Below are 20,020 nucleotides of genomic sequence, written 5' to 3'. Positions count from 1 at the left end.
GTGTCAAAAGTCAAAAATGGAACATTTGATGTTTTCTGTAATGTTCACACAGATAAGAATATGCATTAATTCATGCTTAACAAATGCATCATGTATAACTCATGAAGAACTAAACCATTTATTAACCATTAATGCATTGGCAATTACTAATGAACATTCATATGATTCATAGATTAAATAATCAATAAATTGTTATTATTTAAAGTATCAATTCCCTAATGACATATTAGCTATATTAACTTATAGTGTTAATTCATATGTTAATTAGCCTACCATAATGGGTTCAATCATGCATTTCATGCAGATCCAGAGAGCAAAAAGAGAGAGAGGTGACCTGCATGTGGTGTGGCTGGATTTTGCCAACGCATACGGGTCTGTCCCTCACCAACTCATCGAGTATGCCTTGGACTTCTTCTATGTCCCTGTCTGCATTCGTGCCCTGGTAGCCAAGTACTTTGAGGACTTCAAGACGTGCTGCACCCATCAGGACTTCACGACAGGCTGGCAACAGCTGGAAGTAGGCATTGCTATGGGATGCTCGATCTCTCCCATCCTGTTTGTGGCAGCCTTCGAGGTTATCCTGATGGGGGCAAGGGCGATGGTCGGAGGTATGAAACTACCATCAGGTCAAAGGCTACCACCAGTGAGAGGCTATATGGACGATATTACCACCATTCTCCAGACAGCAGCATGTACAACAAGACTGCTGAAGAGGATTGACGAGCTTGTGGGGTGGGCGAGGATGAAGATCAAACCCGCCAAATCACGCAGCCTGTCCCTCAGGAAAGGGGTTAGAAGTGACCATACCATCTTTGTCGCAGGCGGCGAAGAAATCCCATTGCTGGCAAATCAACCCGTCCGTAGCCTGGGTCGTACTTATACAGCAGACCTCTCTGATAGGCAGATGGGGGAAACAGTGAGGAAGCAGCTTGCAGATGGCCTGGCCAGGATCAACCAGAGCCAGCTCCCCGGCAAGTATAAAGTATGGAGTTACCAGTTCATACTGTACCCAAAGGTGATGTGGCCTCTGAAGATGAGCGAAGTCCCCTCCTCGGTGGCAAGATGGACGGGCCGGCAAACTCATTCTTCAGGAAGTGGCTGGGTCTGCCGAGATGCCTATCAGACGTAGGCCTCTTCGGCAGGAACACGTTACAGCTGCCACTGCGATCCATTGGCCTGGGATATAAGCAGGAGAAGGCTTGGATGGTGCTGGAGCTTAGGGAATCCACTGACCAACTGGTGAGAGCAGCTGGCCCTAACATACAAACTGGGAGGAAGTGGAAAGCCCAGGAAGAGGTTCACAAGGCAATTAGAAGGCTGAAACATTGTGAAATAGTCGGCAGAGTCCAGGAGGGTCGAGCGGGCCTTGGGAGGAGCGAGACCCCCCTCTTCTGGTCAAAGGCCTCCAAGCAAGAGCGGAGAGCCATGGTGGTGGCAGAAGTGACAAGGACCGAGCAGGAGCGCCTTAACATCAAGGCGGTGTCTCAGAGCCGGCAGGGAGGCTGGATGTCATGGGAAGGTGTCACAGACAGGCATTTGTCATGGTCTGATCTGTGGAAGATCCCCCAAGCCAGGCTCAGCTTCCTGATTAGATTTAGTAGTTCATGTGTCCCCAGCCCTGCATGTGATTGCCCCACACCTGTTTCGGTTTGTCCGCGTTGATTTCCAGTGGTTATATGCCCAGTGTTTCCCAGCCCCTGTGTCCGGTCTTAACGTCATTGATGTTCATCTCTCCCCAAGCTCCTCGTCTCATTGTGTGTGTGTGTGTTCAATAAAAGGGTTTATTGATACCTCCACGTCTCCGCGCTCCTTGTATCCCGAGAGGGAACGTGACAACCTGAGACTAAATCTAAGTATATATTCTAAGTCTAAGAATATAATTGTCGATATTCTCTTGACGAACATATGTATTCAGAAACGAAAAGCATGGAGCTTCATTTAGTCTGTATTTATTAGTAATGACAACAAAACATAGATAATACATCAAATTCAATATTTACAAAAACTGTATGCTGTATGGTACAAAGATACATCTTTCAAAATGGTTTAATGAAACATCTGCGTAATTAAAGCAGCAGTATCCCAGCTCAGTTGTTGTTTGTATGCTGTGAGTGATTTGTGTTGACAGACGGACAGTTAAAGCAGAGACACATGTTGCAGTAAATCAATCTGATCTAGCCTGATATAACTGATACAGTATAATCTCATGATTTGTCATAGAAAGTTTAGTCTTACACTCGTTCTGCTTGAGATTAATGAATTACATTCACAATAAATAAAACCAGACATGCTGTGGTTCAGAAATAACCAAAAAAAAAAAAAATAACCCTGTTCAAATGTCCTAATCTGAGATTCATTCTAAACAGGGTTGATAACCAGGTTAGAGATGCAGTGTTGAAATATATTACATTACATATTATTAGGCATTATTCATGAAACACGAGCGGAACGAATCTCTAAACTAACGAACTTTGCTGATCATGAGTTTGATTCTCAAGGAAGAAATATATATGATGAATGCATTTCTGGAAAAAAAAGTTTTCTAAATTAATACAAGTGATGTAAAATAATGCCAATTTAGCCAAGAGTAAAAAAATATTTTTTTGTGTGAATCATACTATAGTAAAGTTCTTGAATTTATTTGTTGTGGTAATTCTATAGTTGCTGTGGTAATATAACAACTATAAACAAATTACTTTACCCAATACTGTACTACGTTTTCTACAACTATAGCGTATATTTGTCACGAATCTGGTCCATGCGCTCCTGTTTTACCACCACCAGAGGTCACCCGTTCACCACATTGACTCTCACACTACACAGCACACTGAACTCCATTTCCCACTATGCATTGCACAGATCACAGCTGTCACCATTCACTCATCACACGCACCTGATGCTCATTTCACAATCACACACACTATTTAAACCATGGACTTCCTCAGCATCAGGGCCGAGTATTGTTAGCGTTTATCACTAACCCAGCGATAGCAACTCTACAGAGCCATTATTCTAGTCCTAGTCTTGCCTTGTTTTCCTGCCGTGTCTGACCCTGCCCGTGTTTCCTGGATTAACCCTTCGCCTTGCCGTTTGGACTCTGTTTGCTCCCTGTTTGGATTATTGCTTTCGTCTCTGGATTATCTCTCTGCCTTGCCCCTTTGGATACTGTTCACTGATCGTCGACCCACGCTTGCTTCATGGATTGCTGTGTCTTGCCCTTGCCACACCTGTTTGCCCCTGTCTGACCCTGCCTGTTTTCTGACCATGTTTTATAATAAAGCCTTGCATATGGATCCGCATGTCTCACGTCTCGTCAGCCCCGTAACAATATTATACTACAATACACTACAATTTACTGTAGTAAAAACTAAAGTACAGTATTTATTACAGTTTATCAGTTCACTATAGTTAATACTACAATATGCTGTAGCATTCATTAACAAAGTGTTGTAAATATTATAATATATACAGTACAATACACCTTACTAGTATGGTTCAAAAACACTATGGTATTTACTATAACTTACTATAGTATTTTTTCATGTGGGGTTCACAAGATTTTAAGACATTCATACTGCTTGTGTTTCATGAATGAGGCCCATTGAGTAAAAGCACATTAAACTTCTGTATGAAAAACAAATGTTAATAAAATAATGTGGCGCATAACTATATGCAACTACGTACTAAATACATCAGTGCTACTCATTTTGACATAAAAAAGCGTAATTTGGTTATTCAACATTCATATGTTACAGTACACCGATCTAAAGCCTTCATTTCGGTGTTGTTTTCTTCTGTGATCACGCTGGTTTGAGTGCTCTCGTCCCATTACACCGACTCCATAACAGCAAACACTGTCTCTCTGATGATCAAGAGTGCTTTACATTTAGTCCTTTAACAGACACACCTGTCCAAATGAGGAACAACACAAGCACTGTATCATATATGAGTAGCTTGATTCCTCACTTCTTTCCTCCATCTGTAAAGAAATATTATATTATTAGCCATTGCTACAGTGAGCTGCTGCAGAGAATCAGTGAACTTCAGCTGGAATTGCTGGAGTTTCTCAAATATCACCTCAAATGCATGATCTCAAAAGATATGTATAGTATTTTTTGCTTGAAAGCATGGCTGCTTGTTTCTGCCACATGAGGGAAGAAAAAGACATTTTATAAACATTATTGTCAAGACCCTGCCCTGGCTGTCTTGTCTTTGTTCAATGTTTCTTTGTTTGTCTTGTGTCTAAGCACATGGTTCTGTCTCTGTTTGTGTTTGCCATGTGCTCCTCTTGTCCCACCTCCTTGTTTCCTCTGGTCACGCCCCCTTGTTTAGTCCTCGTTTGCTTGATTGTGTTCACCTGATCCTCATGTGCTCTGCTGCTTTACATGGTGTTCCTTTAGCTTGTGTCTTTAGCTTGTGTTTACCTGTTTCTTGGTCCTAAAGTTATCCTTTGATCTTGCTCAAGTGATTTTTTTTGTTCTCTTATATTGTTATTTTATAATGTTAATTTGCATCCCTGATGTCAGCCGGGAGAGAATTCTACAATTTGGGGGGGATAAGATGAAAAGGCCCAAACACCTCTAGAACGCAGCCGTGTTTTAGGAACGACTAAAAGTCCACTCTGAGAAGATCGTAAGTTGCGACTGGGTGTATAGGGAATTAAAAGCTCAGCCAAGTTCTGAGGAGCCAGACCATGCAGTGCCTTGTGTGTTAACATAAGAACGTTAAAATCAATTCAGTATCGTCCCGAAACTGGAATCTTAGGAGTCTTAGCCAATGCAATAATTCCAAAACATGAGTTATATGATCAGCAATCCTGGCCCCAGACAGAATTCTAGCTGCTGCATTTTGTAAATATTGAAGTTTGTTAGTTTTTTATCAACTGCTTATACACATTTTCAAAACTTTGCCTCTTTTTTCCTTTATACTTTACACACAAATCTAAGAACTGCACACAAAAAATGCAAAATGCCTCACATCTCTTGCAAAATGAAGCGCTGCATTAAAATATCACAAACACATCTCAAAAGCAAACATTTGCAAACACCTTTGCCATAATATTAATTCCTGTTAGACTTTTGTGTGTTACATAGACAATTGTGTGTTGTGGATTGCAAAAAGTGTTTTATGAATTTGAAAACTGAGTCAAAGGCTGAGAATTAGTGTATGGTTTTGCAGATTTGGTGTGTGCTTCTGCTGTCAGCATTCAGAAATTGTGTGACAAGTAAAGATTTTGTGTGTAAGCAGTTAAAAAAACTGTAATACAGGATTTAGAGAGTAAGAGGGGCATTACAATAATCTAAACGAGAAAAGACAAATGAATTGATCAACCTTTCAGGAACAGAAAAAAGACAGCAAAGGTCATAGACCGGCAATATTTGATGAGGTCTTAACAGTGTTCAGCATGAAAGGCTCAGAAGACAAGCTGGGATCAAAAATAACGCCCAGATTTTTTAATTTACTTTGTAACTCCAGGGCAACACCGTCAACAGACAAAGCCAAAGATCCAGCATTACACAGTTTATGGGGAGAGCAGAGAAGCTTTTGTTTTGGAACTATTCAAACACGAGAAATTGTCGGACATCCACAACTTAATCTCAGAAAAACAATGAGAAAAGATGGGAAACGTTTACATCTTGACCCAGGTTTGAGTGGATGTAAATCAGCATATCATCAGTGTAAAAATGTTAGTTAAGGTCGAGAGATCTTCATAATTGACCAAGAAGAAAAATATAGATGCTGAAAAGCAAGGGACCAAGTACTGAGCCCTGTGGGACACCATAAAACAAAGTGACTACGATCAGTTAAATAGGATCTGAACCAATCCAGAGCAGTCTCTGTCACCCCAAAGACCAATTCAAAATACCAAGTCATAATTATGAGACAATGCCTTAGTTAACTTAAAGTCAATAATACCTTTTATCTCATCATTTTGACTATCTGCAGTTTGAACCATGAAGTTAGAGCTGCAGTTTAACCAGTAGTAAACGACTGGATTACCAATAATTGACTTGGCATCCCATAATTTTTACGTTTTATGTCAGAATTTAAACTTTTTATGTCATAAGAGACTTTATAAATATGACTTTTTAAAAATATGATTTACGATTGCATGATTATTTTTTCCATATGTGGCAGAGTTCCATCTGGAAGTCCTAGATATGATATTCTTTCATTGTATAGAAAAAAACAGCGTGAATATTCTTTTACATTGTGTTCCTTAGAAGACAGAAGATTGTACTGGCTTGGAACGACAAGAGGGTCTTTTATTTGTGGCTAAACTCTTCCTGTTAATGCTGTTTTGATGCTGTATTGAGGTTCTTGTCTGACAGGTTTGAAGAGGCTGTTTCCATCCATCCAGTCTTTAACACTGAGTTATTCAAAAGTTGATTAGAATGGGTGAGTTTCTTAAGCTGCATCTTCTATTACAGACATCCTTTTCATTGAAAGTCATATATATCTGGATCAATGACAAACAAATATGTCAGAGATATAAAAAGGGAGATATGTTATATATATATAACATATCTCCCTTAGGATATTCAGGTTGTTGTTTCTGTTTAATATTATGAATTATTTTTCAAAATATGAATTATGAATTTGTGAACTTTATGGGCATTTCACAACCCTGAACCAATTTTGATAATTGAATAACACTAATATTTAGTGCTGTCAAAGGAATAATCTTGATTAATCGTATACAAAATAAAAGTTTTTGTTATATGTGTGCGTACTGTGTATATTTAGTATGTATATATAAATACACACACATGCATGTATATATTTGGAAAATATTGACATGTATTTACATGCATATATGTATATATCAATATAAAATATTTTTCTTAAATATATACATGCATGTGTGTGTATTTATATTTAGCCTACATAATAAATATGCACAGCACACACACATATGTAAACAAGAAGTTTTATTTTGAATGCAATTAATCACAATTAATCGTTTGACACCACTACTAATATTATTTATTCTAATGTTTATTTTATTATTATTATTATCAATTTTATTTATTTTTTTGTTAGGTTTATTCTGATGACCTTTCTGGTTTTAGTTAAAGTTTTAGTCATTTTGTTGCATATTTTTTGTCTTTATTGTTATTATTATTCAAAATATCTATAGTTTTATTGGTATAAAAGAGACAAATTTCCACATCCAGATACTTGCACAGATTTAAGTATTTTAGTAAGACTAAAATCAGCGTGAGTTCCTGTATGTGGAATTTTGTCTCTTTTACGCACAACCCATTTTTCTTTTGGTCTATAGTTTCAATTCGATTTTAGCTTTCAGTTTCAGTTTCTTTAGAGTGGTATATAGTTACTTCAGTGCTTTAACATTAAACTAAACAAAAGAAAGAAATGTTGCCTTAGTGACTAGCTGAAGTATTTTAAAAAGTATTTCATTTCAGTTCGTTTACTTTATTAGAAGGAAAATGTTTTTGTTTTGTTATAGTATGCTAATATCCCTAGTATAATGTATTTTTGAATGCATTTTGAAGTATATTTACAGCTGGAGTGTGTCTGCAGGTGTGATCTGTACCTCAGAGGAGTGTGCCGTTCACGTGAGGAGTGTGGAGGGTCTTAGACACCGAGGGTCCGAGTCCTGCCGCAGACAGGACCTGCACCTGAACTCTGTACTCGCTCTGGGGCTGCAGCGCATCTACAGTCAGAGAGCGCTGATCCTGAGGGACAGGTTCATATTGAGTGTGTTTAGAGTGCTGCTGTGTTCTGTTATTAGTCAGTCAGACAGACGCGTGACTCACGGGGGGCAGGATGTGTGTTTGGGAGACGAGCGTGCCGTTACTGCTGCTGTGGGACACTTTGACCCAGGAGAGCTGGAATCCAGTGATGGGCGTCTGTCCTGTGCTCTCCGGCGACACCTGCCAGCTAAACACGGCCTGCACCGAGCCGTTCACCGGCTGATACCACACTGACAGCTTCTCCGGCCGCTGCAGGGCTTTCTTAACCTGAGGAGGGCGCTCTAGGACAACACATTACACTGGGATGAATGATTAAATACAATCTTCTAAATATGCTTTTTACCTCACAATTTTGACTTTTATGTCATAATTACGACTTAGCATCTCATAGGTTTGACTTTAGATTTAATCATTTAAATGTTTTATGTCAGAATGATGGATTTTACCTCAATGTTTACATTTTATGTCATAGTTTTCACTTTTAATGTCACCGTTTTGATTTTTGTCAGTTATATATGTATTTATTTATTTCTTAAATTATTATTATTATATATATATTTTTTCCTTGTAACTATAACTATGGCTTTTAACCTTTTTTTTTAAATTAAGCCTATTTTAAGGGTACTTTTTAGGATAAAGGAGTTTTTTTTTTAATCTAGGTTCAAAATAATCACTTTTAAAAATAATCAGAATGACAAATTATGAGAAAATGTTGCAATTATGACATTAAAAGGCCTAATTATAACATACAAAGTCAATGTAATGTCATAATTAGGACATGCTATTTAATAATTTTGACTCTTTATGTCATAATTAGGACTTTTTAATTCCAGTTTGGATATACAAGCTTCTAAATCTACTTTTTACATCACAACTTTGACTTTTATGTCAGTATCCCATAGGTTTGACTTCAGATTTAATCATTTGAATGTTTTATGTCAGAATTATTGACTCATAAGTTTTACATTTTGTCAAAGTTTTAATGTTTAATGTCACAATTTAGATTTCTGTCATTGTATGTATCTATTTATTATTACCATTATTTTGACTTGTACCTTTAACTATATGACTTTCAACCTTTTTAACATAAAAAAAGCCTATTTTGAGGGTCATTTTTAGGATAAAGGAGATTTTTTCAGTCTGATATTACTGTAATTGTGTAATATTGTATTCTATAATTTTATTGTATTAAATATTTTTTGTTGTTATTATTGTTGTACATCCTTTAATTTAGGCTGATTTTAGTTTAAATCACTAATGAGAATAATCAAATTGACAAACAAACAAAAGACAACCGGACACATTACAGTATCACAATAAGATTTTATTTTATTTTTGCTTTGCATTAATGAAAACTGGACTTAATGTTTGCATTTAAAATAATAAAAGAGGCTTAATTTCTTTATTTTTCCCCCTTTTGATTTTAGGGTGAAATGTGACATTTATATGAGATTATGGTGCTAGATATCATCCTACCATCTCTGGCACAGGCAGCAGGTTTCTTCCGTCGGCCCATCAGCGATGAGCAAAGTGGGGTGGTAACAGAGGTCATGACCTCTGACCTCAGCTCTTCTCCCGTAACGGGCTTCACTGCCACACGGTACTTACAGGCAAAAAGCAGGCCAGTAATCACAAAATGTGTTCCCTGCAGAGCAGAAACAGCACAGATATTCCTCAGGACAACAATATACTGTCTGTGGAAATGAGCTAAGTATGAAACGAGAGAGCGAATGAGAAATGAATCAGATAACCGCTTCACCCATCCGTACCATAATGATATCACACCGAGACACGCTCACACATTTCTATTGTGTCCGCTGCCAGTGATGACAGATCATGTGTGGAAATACAGCGCTCTTGGGCAGTGCTGCCATTATCTCTTACACTATTCAGCATCATAAACTTTAGCGAACAAAGAAATCAGATGTAAGAACAAGTCCGCTGGAGTCCTTCTGAGGGTAAACTCAAGGGTCACATACAGGTTTGACAGTGACTTCACCTCTTTAGTATTAGCATCTGAAATGTAAGTCGATATGATGGTTGTGAGGCATTAAATTGATACTTCACCACATTCTGGGATCATTTATTCACCTTTCCATACATTGTTTTTTCTTGTGGCACAGAAAAGGCCCAATTGTACATTTGTAGAGTATTGAACTATTGTACTTGCCATACACAAACCACCATCAACATTTATTTTTGTTTGTTTAGACATCTGTACTTTATCAGAGTATTATATTTTGGCAAATTTCACTACAATTTCAACATTTCACTACATTCCAAAGCACAATATCCTACTTTCTTCTCATCTGTGTTCCATAATAAATCACATTGTTGCTGAAAGAAACCTGAGACACAACATCGATGAACGAGCGGATTCATTTCAATGAAATTGCACCGAATCATATGGTATATTTTATTATTTTGACTTATTTGCACAATTTTATTTATAAGTAAAAACATATTGTCCTGAGATTAAGTTATATAAGTTATTATAAGTAAAAACACACTGTGTTTTTAAATTTCTGATTTTAAGAGTTCATGTTTTGGTAATAAAATAAAATGTTTGCTTAGATGTAGATTGATACATATTCTATGTCTTCATCAACTAATCTCCCTTTTTCGAGGGATTATAAAAAATTGCTAAATAAATAAATATGGTTCAGCGATCAGTACTTTTTACTTTTAATATCTGGGTTCATTAAAAATGAAGACTTTATTGAAAAAAAAAAAATCATGACTTTTTTGACTGACTTTTACTCAATAACTTGACTTAACTAAAATATAACTAAGTATATTTTTAAACAATAAATGAATGAATAAGCATTAAATGAATAAATACATTTTAATAAAATGGCCCCTTCAGACTTCTTGGCAAGAAAGCATATTGTAAATGAATGAGACAGACCTGAATTGTGGCTGTTTTCTCGCCTTTCGTCACATTATGGGCACAAACCTCAGGAAACCATCTCAGAATATATGAACTGGAATCCTTCTGGCTTTCTACAGGAAGAAACAAGACAGATTATTGTAGGTAATGCTCTCCTGTTTCTGAGGCAGCATGAACACATTTTCACGGACCGGCTACATTTTGCTCCGAGCTCCCTGTTCTGTACGCAGGAAACATGACATCTTCCTTCGAACCCGCGTCAGGTCGCCATCCCCCTTCATCTGTTTTTGATTTCACGCTCATTATTAAATCACTCTCCATGCCTCTCCTTCCAGGAGATAACAGTAAATCAACACCCGGTATTTATGGGTGCTTGCGGTTTGACTGGAATCTTCTCTTTGAAGACCATCCTGTTGCCAAATGTGTATTTTTGGAACTCATGTACTAAGCAGATCGTGAATAATCTGTTGGAAAGAGTCTAGAGAGGACATCCCTGCGAGATTGTCTTTTTATGCCGGATAGATAATATTTATGTTTGGTAACATTCCTCCACAAATCATTAGTCATGCTGTTGCTTTGCTTTGGCGGTGACTTGTTTAAAGACACACATGGATCCGATGGATTGTCAACAAACAGATACGCTTTGCGTGACCGGTGTGAAGTCATGTGAGCATGTTTTTTGTAGGGAGACAATTTTTTGCAGAAACGTAAACTTCAAATGACCTCAGTCGTCTGAGCTTAGTGTACATGTCAGTGCAGAAAGAAACTGACTTGCCTGTGATTCGGCTCTTCCAGAAGACCTTGACCTGCAGCTGGTTGTCGTGATAATGAGGGGCGGCCGCTTCCAGCCTCAGGATACTGGGAGAGGAATGGGATACGGGAATCTCATTGGAGAACTCTCCGGAAAGGTGAATATTCCCATTTGAGGATGCTAGAATGAGAGAGGAGATTCATTTCCATTTGGCATAGTCTTTTTTATTTTAATAAGCAACTTGTCAGGTTAAAATTTTCTAAATTAATGACTAAGTTCTACATTTGTGGCATGGAAGTGACAACCTGGTGACCAAAAATACTTGGCTAATTTATGAAGAATTTTTAGCAACAAACTTTTACAACAAATTTAGTTGTACTGCCTTTAATTTACGCTGGGTAAGAGCAATAAAACCCCTGTATGTCACTAGCTATGTTTAGCTATGGAAATAGTGCTTATAATAATAGTGCAAATGTTTTGTGCGATTTTCCAATATTGCACATTAGTTAAATTCGCAACTTTGGATGGAAACCTGGCTACTGTCACTGTAAACTCTTTACTAATGTTAAAATATTTTGGGTTGAAATGTGACTACAGCATGTTACCATCATCAGTTAAACAATAAAGTTCTTTATACTCTAATTCATGGGCTTCAACAAAAATATGAGCTTCCTACTGTTTGTTTTGCTGTATAGAGTTCCTACTATAAATGTGTTTCTTATTCAATTGTTGTCTTTGGTAAAAAACTGCAATACGTTCAACTTGCTCAACTTCGCTGAGGTGTATGATGTCATGTGAACACGGGCATAAACATTCGCTTTTAAGCAAATAAAAATATCAGTGAATCAAAGTTTCTACATTTAGCCAATGTTTGACGTTAGATCTTCACTCCAGACTTTGCTTTCATAGCTCAAGAGATGTAATTGAGATCTCTTAATTAAGTTTCATTCAAGTATCAACTTTGCAACAGATGTTTCTCATAAAATAAATGGACAAATGAAAACAATTGTTGTACAGAGTACAGAGTTATAAAAATTAACGTGGATGCCATTGCTCAGATAATTTGATCTCGGTAGAATATAATGAGAAATGTTTGGACTTTTTCTCATGAGAAACATCTGAGAAGCAGGTAAGCAAAAGTCTCCATTAAATCTCACTGCTGTCGAGAAGAAACACCTAAGACATTAAAGAGAGTGCATTTGGTATTTTCTTTGCTATGGGCTCAGGTTTCATCTTGTGGTATCCCAGTAGGATAGAAGGCAACATAAGATTACACTGAATAAGGAGATGGGATTTCCAATAATAAAATGACAAAAAGTGAGCAATGATGTTTTGAATTATATTTATTTCTGTTTCAATGACAATTCTTCCTTGTTCATAAACTGTGACTAATGAAATCTTGGGTTCAGCATTAGGCAGTCTGCAATGCATTACTGTAAGGGAATATGGTGATATAACTGATGTGGTGTTTAAGAGACCTCAAGAGAAATAACAGAGGGGTGATAAAACCAGTGGGGAAAATATTAAAGACATAAAATAAGTTAGAAAGTGGAAAAATGATTGGAAAGCAAAGAAGAAGAAATTTAATTTGTAGAAAAATGGATTATGCCTTGGAATATTTCAGCATGCCAGTTTTGCTCTAGATAAAACAACTAAACAGAGCCAACACGGAACTCTTCCAAACTATCAGAGCTCTTCACTTTGTGTCTGGAAATTAGTTTGCAGAATTGCTGAAATATTTATAACAACAACAGTGGAGGTGAGAAAGTTGTGTGGGGTTAAGTGCAATCCTGTTGAGGAGAGTAAACCGATTCGTGCCCTTCAAACCTCTCCTAGTGAGACAGCTGGATTCTCATACAGGACTGAAATGTGCTGCCTCATGTACTCACGTGCCAAAATCTATGTCACCATAAGAGGACAACATTTCTGACAAAACACTCTCCTCGCCAGAGAAGGTTTTCTGTGTTTTTAATGGCTCCACTGTGCTGCAATTATCAACGGCACCACTGATTCATGGTAAAAGGAGGGGGCCAGAATCAAGCCTTGTAAAGAGAGCAAATATTTTATTTCTGACACCCCTTCATTTACACCCTTTTCAATTTATACTCAGTAAAACTGATTGAATGTCAAAATTGGCGCAAAATCTGAAAACAATTAATTATGAGGCTTCATAATTGGAACTTTCCAAGCGTGCATACAAATCTTTCTAAGCGTGCAGATGTTCACAGGTCTTACTGGTGGCTGCAGCGGTGATGAAGGAGAGGTGAGCTCGGCTGCTCTTGAGCCGATTCTGACCCCAGTAAGAGACGGCCTGAATCTGTGCAGTGTAGTGTGTGTTGGGCTGTAGACCCTGAATCTCCATCTGTGTTAAATCCTACAGGAAATTAAAGAAACACATTATTGCTGTTATGGTTTAGCACTAAAACATAAATAAATGAGTTTTTCAGTAGCCGTCCATGTTGCAAAATAAGGTGGATCTTCAACTCCAATTCTGGAGGGGCAGTTTCATGCAGACTTTATAACCAGTCCCAGTTAAACCCACCAGTCTGTCATTTGCACGTAATTATAAACACCTTGTTTATCTTGTTTGGGTATGTTTGGTTAGGGTTAGTGCTAAACTAAGCAGCACACTGGCTCTCCAGCACTGGAATTGAAGAGCTCTGTCCAATACCGACCAGGCTACTGATGTCCAAAACCCCTGTGCTTGCATCCAGATTCTAGTACTACTGGATCTAACTGCTGTCTTTGTCATGATAGATCATGACATTCTCTTGAATAAGCTAGAGAATTTTGTTTGCATTAGTGGACTGGCATGAGAATGATTTAAGTCCTGCTTATCTGACCTTTACCACTTTGTTTCAAGTTAATGAAGAAATGTGCCACAGGGCTCAGTGTTAAGCCCTCTGCTTTTCTCCTAGTACATGCTTCCTTTAGGAGACATTATCATGAAACATGGAATTAGTTGACACTGTCATGCAGATGATGTAAAAAAGTTTAGCATTTCACTGTGTTCCAAAGTTTAGTGAACTCACATGAAGATATTTGAGCAATAGAAGACTGACATATCTTAGTTGAAAGAACACAAATTTGCATGAAAGTGATTGTATATGTTTTATATTTTGAATTATTTGTTATATGTTTTATGTAAAAAAATGTTGCAGCGTTTGAAGAGGTGAAATATTGTACACCCCTGCACTAGAATATAACCTGTCTCTTGCTGGTTGCATTCTCTTGTTATCTTCTACGGTTAAGAACCTTGGTATAGTGCTTGATAGCAATCTGCTGTTCAAGGCATATCCTTACTTTCGATTTATAAAGCATTCATGTATTCATGTCTCATGCATTCATGACCTCAAGACTAGATTATTGTAATTTGCTACTGGGTGGGTGTCCGACAGGATTATTAAATATGAAAATACAGCAGTAAGAGTGCTTACTAGAACAAAGAAATATGAATATATCAGTCGAATTTTAGTGTCACTATATAAATTTCAGGAATTCTGCTATTATTTATAAAGCTTTGAATGGTCTGGCTCTGCAATACGTGAGCTCAAATCACACTATATTTCATCATGTTCATTCTGGTCATTTAATAACACCAACAATATCAAAATCCTCTGCAGGAGGTAGATCCTTTTCCTGTTTGGCTCTGGAATAGCCTTCCTAGTAATGTTTGGTATTCAGACACACTCTGTCAACTTAAGTTTACAGTACAGATCCATCTCTTTGGCCAAGCATACACCTAATTCATCACTTAAACACATGGTTATGCTGCATTAGTTAGGTCAACCGGAATTGAAAACACTTCTCATAAATCATAATAATTATGTGAAGGGTATCTATGCTAATATGAGTCATTTCATATGAGTCATTCATTTAAAATGAATGGCTTCAAGTTGGACAACAGTTGAAAACATCTATGCTATCAATGACACCCTCAATACTAGGAGGTAGTTTACCAACAACAGCTTATAAACACCTAATGTAGTTTTTCATTAATTGTTTTCAGCTTTCTACTTTTCTTTCACAGAACAACCTGCTGGCTGATAATTAATCTGGCTTAAAACCTGACATTCCACAGAGACTGTCTTGCTGTCAGTTGTTTCAACTCTGTGGCTGAGAGTCGACTTCAGATCATGGGTCCTACAAGACTGCTCTGCAGTCTTTGATATGATGAGTCACTAGATTCTCCTGTCCACCTCACTGAACTGGTCATAGCAAAACCTGCCCTTTGCTAGCTTGTGTCTTACCTCACAGGCAGATCCTTTAACGTTTCACAGAGTTATGAGCTAACCACATCAACTAACCACTGGGGTGCCTCAAGGTTCAGTGCTTGATCCCCTCCTCTTCTCCACATGCACAAGTGTAGTAGTGAGTAGTGCCTGGTGGTACTATCATTATGAAGTACAAAGTTGCTTACTTGAATAATCATCTGCATATTCTTCTGTGGTGGAACAGTTTTCCAACCTTCAACCAATCTACTCACTCGAGACCATGACAACGAGATCTCTATGTTGATTTGAAAACATGTGGAGTCCAGCTGGTCTCCCCAGTGCAGGATTCAAGAACTGGTCTAGATACCTTAGAGTATCATTTTGGGGTATCCGACTGTCATTTCATCACAGAGAACATGTACAAAAAATTTGAGTTTTTTTCTTTTAAACTAGATATAACCAGCAGCCTTGCTTTTCTAAACATTAAAACCTTACAATGAGTTTGTCCAGGAAGTCCTACTGAATAAGTCTATCATGTTATCTTCATCTATTACTGTAATTTTTCAAATAAAGTCTACATATGGAGTAGTTTCTGTACATATATAAGACAAATAGTGCTGTTCAGTTAAATGAGCCATACTTTTGTCATTCCTGAATTCTAAAATAACAGATATATAGGGCCACTGTGCGTTTAGTTTCAACTAAGTTGTGTTTTTTGGATCGAATAGATTCTTAATTCCAGGCAGTTTGAAAATGATCTGACATTTTCTACTACTCTCAATAACTCTTAAACGCTTGCAGTGATCCATTCTGAGAACAAAAATCTGTCAGCTGAAATAGGCCTTTATAGGCTTCTGTTCAATAAAATAGATTGCTTTCTCAGACACAGAGGTTATTGCATTGTAAAAACAAATTACCTAATCAAAACCATTTGAGAGCTGTGGCTTTCAGGAGAGCACTTGGACTACAATAAAATATGCTGATCACTAGGCCAGCTGCATCTTTGTTTTGCGGTCGTGGTGGGGAACCGACTTAACTGGCTGTAGCGCTTTACTACATCACAGGTGGGGCACATGAGTCCAACACCTGCACGGCAGCCCTGGCCAAAGAGGAGCGAGGTTGACCAGTGAAAACATACGCTTAAATCCTTAAACTCAGCCGCAGATTTAGCACTTCCTGGGTCTGACGTTCCAAGACTGGAACCAAGAAAAACAACTTGGGGAAATTTCTCCCCTCTCTAAGGGTTCAGGTTCAACTTTATGAGAGAAAGGTAAAAATTGTTCTTTAACCTCAACAAGATTTTGGCCACTATCTGCAGCCTCAGTCTGGCCTAATTTTCTTACTCATTCTTCTGAAATGAACTCTCCACATACATAAACACTGAGCGTAACCCCCTACAGGTTCACAATTTAGCAGAGATATAAAAGTATGCGTAGTATTTGAGAGAATACGCCAGCAGAGGGGTGAGACAAAGGCCTGAGCTCAGGAGGGCTTACCCCATCAGTGACCCGTCCAGCCCGGCTCTGGCTGGATGGGGGTGTTCCTCGAGTGCTCCAGGTCACCTTGTAATGGTGGACCACCAAGTCGCTCTCCCCGGGGGCCTCCCACAGGACCAGAACACTCACCGTGCCGTTAGGGTGAACTGTCTGGTTCCCTATTCTGGCATTCTGTGGGGTCTCTGGGGGGAACGGATCTGAAACAGAGATGTGAAGGTGCTTCAGTCAGACCACTGCTTTTCATCACACTCTCGTCAGTTTATTTGTGTTCACCTGACATGGCCTGAAGTGAAGCACAGAAGAAAGACCTCAGAACATATGCTCAAGACATGAGAATAACTTCAACAAGACAAACAATTGATGGCCAACTTTTGATTTTTCCATATTTATACAGATTTTTTTTCACGCTAGCAGTGCAAGATCCGGTGATTTCAGAGTCTCGGTTTGCAGTAAATGCAGCTCCACGTGGGCTACATCTACATCAACCATCATCCCAGATTTGTAATGAGAATCAATTATAAATCTGTTGTCGTCAAAAGAGAAGCATTTAAGGTCTTCCTGGTTAAACGCTTCAGTCAGACACTAATATTAGTACTGAAATTTTACTGTTGTTCTGTAAAAAAAAAAAAAAAGGTTTTTTTTTTTACAGTACAATAGCATTATATAATATATTTCTTTACTGATTGAATTTTTATAATTTAAATAATAATAAAATAAAATAATATTTTGAATAATGCAAATACTACTATTACTACAACTACCACTAAGAATAATAATTATCACTTTATTATTGCATTGTCAGATTGAACGGCCTGTAAGCATTTTGGGGTGCAATATGACATAACCATTAAGCTTTCATAATATTCCTTTATGTCAGGAAAGAAATGTCATCAGTTAGACCAGTTTCCATTCAAAATAAGGGAATTTAAACAACAGACATATCACAAAACATTAAAAATGGCATTTTTGAAATAAGTAAAGGTAAAACAATTGTTGTCTTTAGTGTTTCTTGGTTCCACATAGAGTGTTTTCACAAGCTACCAAAGTGTTCAGCAGGAATAAAGGAGTGTGTGTGTGTGTGTGGTTAATATGGATATCTATGAGTTTGTGTGCATGTTTCTGTTTATGTGGCAAACAGCTGTTCCAGACACGAGTTGTGTAGTGTGTGTGTATGTGTGCTAATGTGTCCACCGCCGCTGCTGGGAGAGACACACTCCACACATGACCACATGACCACTGCCAGTGATGCACGAATAATCCAGACAGGACAAGAGTGTAGACATAACATTCAGTCCGCGCCTCATTTTACTGTAAGCACACCCACCAGAGCCTTAAAACAGTTATGACTATAGATAGACACAGAAATATTCATTCATGATCGTGTAGTTTGTTAGGAGCAGCAAATAATGTCAATCTGTTACAAAAAGCATTTGGAGTGACATGAACTAAACAATTATAAGATAGGCTTATAATTTAACATTTCTGAAGAGGGCCACACTTTATTTAACGTCCAATTCTCACTATTAACAAACCATTAACTACGACTTTTGAATAAATAAACTCCTAATTTGATGCTTTTTAATAGTTAGTAAGGTAGTTGTTAACTATTGGGTAGGGATGTAGAATATGGTCATGTGCTTTAGAAGTACTAATAAACAGCCAATTTGTTAAAAACAGGCATGCTGATAAGCAACTAGTTAATAGTGAGAATTGGTCCCTAAACTAAATTGTTACCCTGAAGAGAGCAGTGACTTCAAACTTTATTATTTTCAATAAAACATCAACATAAAATTCTGTTCATTCTCAATAAGAAGTTGTGTATAAAAGAAATAAAGTCAGACTGGATTGTGATTCAGCGAAGGTGTTTGGTCGTAATAATTTAGGAAATACCTGTAGATTAACAGTGTTGTCATCTTATTTAAATAAGGAGATTTTACTTTGTTTTTTTGTTTGGCAGTCATTTGACCGTTTTAGCATCTAATGGTTTTGTTATTGTATTAATTACGGATTATTTTTAGTAATTTTACATACATTTGTGTGTAATAAAAAAAAACAAAAACAGAAAAAGTATTGTTTTCTTGTGAATTACTGTAACTTGTCATTCATGTCATAATACTTAAAATAACAGCTGTGCACATTCAATACAACTAAACACTCCTCTGTCACAAAGCTTTCATTCGTCAACTCTCTATGATATGCTTTCGCCCATTTTATCATTGGCCAGGCAAAGGTCATATGTCCAATCATTTAGAAAAGCAGAATACCAAACCACACTATTTAAGATATCATTCATGTCTGTAGCATGTGGAACGAGTCACTAACCTAGACATGAGCAATATTAACAGTGATACTTGACTTAGCAAGCACTAATAATGCATTACATTCAGTTTCAAAGCATGAAAATAAAGACGCGCAGCACGCTCTGTTTCTGATTAAAGCAAAAGGCCAGCTGCTTTACCTTGGAGGCCAATCAGTGTGTATTGAGCATGACAGAGGAAAGATGCTTTGATATGTCAGTTTAGCTCACATGCTAATGTCGTGCCCGTGGGGCTTCTGAAGAGAGCGTGTTTGGTCAGTGAAGTCGGCTTCATTTCAGACTGGGGGGCAGCAACTAAACAAAGCACATAATGGCTAGTTATGACCGTCACTTTGTATTTGTTCTCAGAGTCATTAGGTCACACAGGACTCTTCATCTGCAGGTTTCCCTCCAGCAACGGCAGCCACGCGCCCGACCTTTGACCTCAAGCATTCTTAATTCGACCCCTCCCAACCCTCGGACCCCAGTAGTTTCAGGTCAGAACGAACTCCATGTGGTGGAAACTTCTTTCCAAGATCTCCAGCACGTTCTGTGCAAATGTTTAGTGTTTATGTGTCAATGGGTTCTGGAGTTGCCTACGCCAATACGAGATATTGCTTCAGCGTTGGAGCATGCTAATTTCTGTTCCACTCTT

The 20,020-nt window shown here is 37.8% G+C and overlaps 2 protein-coding genes across 2 annotated transcripts in view; one reads left to right on the top strand and one right to left on the bottom strand.

Moving 5' to 3' along the window:
- The window catches only part of rbbp9 (retinoblastoma binding protein 9), a 211,477-nt gene that overhangs the window by 25,432 nt on the left and 166,025 nt on the right, over nt 1–20,020 (top strand). The gene's annotated exons all lie outside the window — the stretch shown is intronic.
- The window catches only part of anos1b (anosmin 1b), a 67,104-nt gene continuing 49,019 nt past the window's right edge, over nt 1,936–20,020 (bottom strand). Inside the window, exons 7-15 of the mRNA XM_079426148.1 lie at nt 17,070–17,266; nt 13,595–13,733; nt 11,384–11,539; nt 10,627–10,721; nt 9,195–9,363; nt 7,782–7,999; nt 7,559–7,700; nt 3,337–3,979; nt 1,936–2,751 (exon numbers count right to left, since the gene is read on the bottom strand). Of these exons, the coding sequence (XP_079282274.1) occupies nt 7,560–7,700; nt 7,782–7,999; nt 9,195–9,363; nt 10,627–10,721; nt 11,384–11,539; nt 13,595–13,733; nt 17,070–17,266 (1,115 nt within the window). The 3' untranslated portion in view covers nt 1,936–2,751; nt 3,337–3,979; nt 7,559. The remainder of the gene's footprint in view (nt 2,752–3,336; nt 3,980–7,558; nt 7,701–7,781; nt 8,000–9,194; nt 9,364–10,626; nt 10,722–11,383; nt 11,540–13,594; nt 13,734–17,069; nt 17,267–20,020) is intronic.

Source organism: Barbus barbus (assembly GCF_936440315.1).
Source record: "Barbus barbus genome assembly, chromosome: 9".
Classification (NCBI taxonomy): domain Eukaryota; kingdom Metazoa; phylum Chordata; class Actinopteri; order Cypriniformes; family Cyprinidae; genus Barbus; species Barbus barbus.
This window is presented reverse-complemented; position numbering and strand designations above follow the sequence as displayed.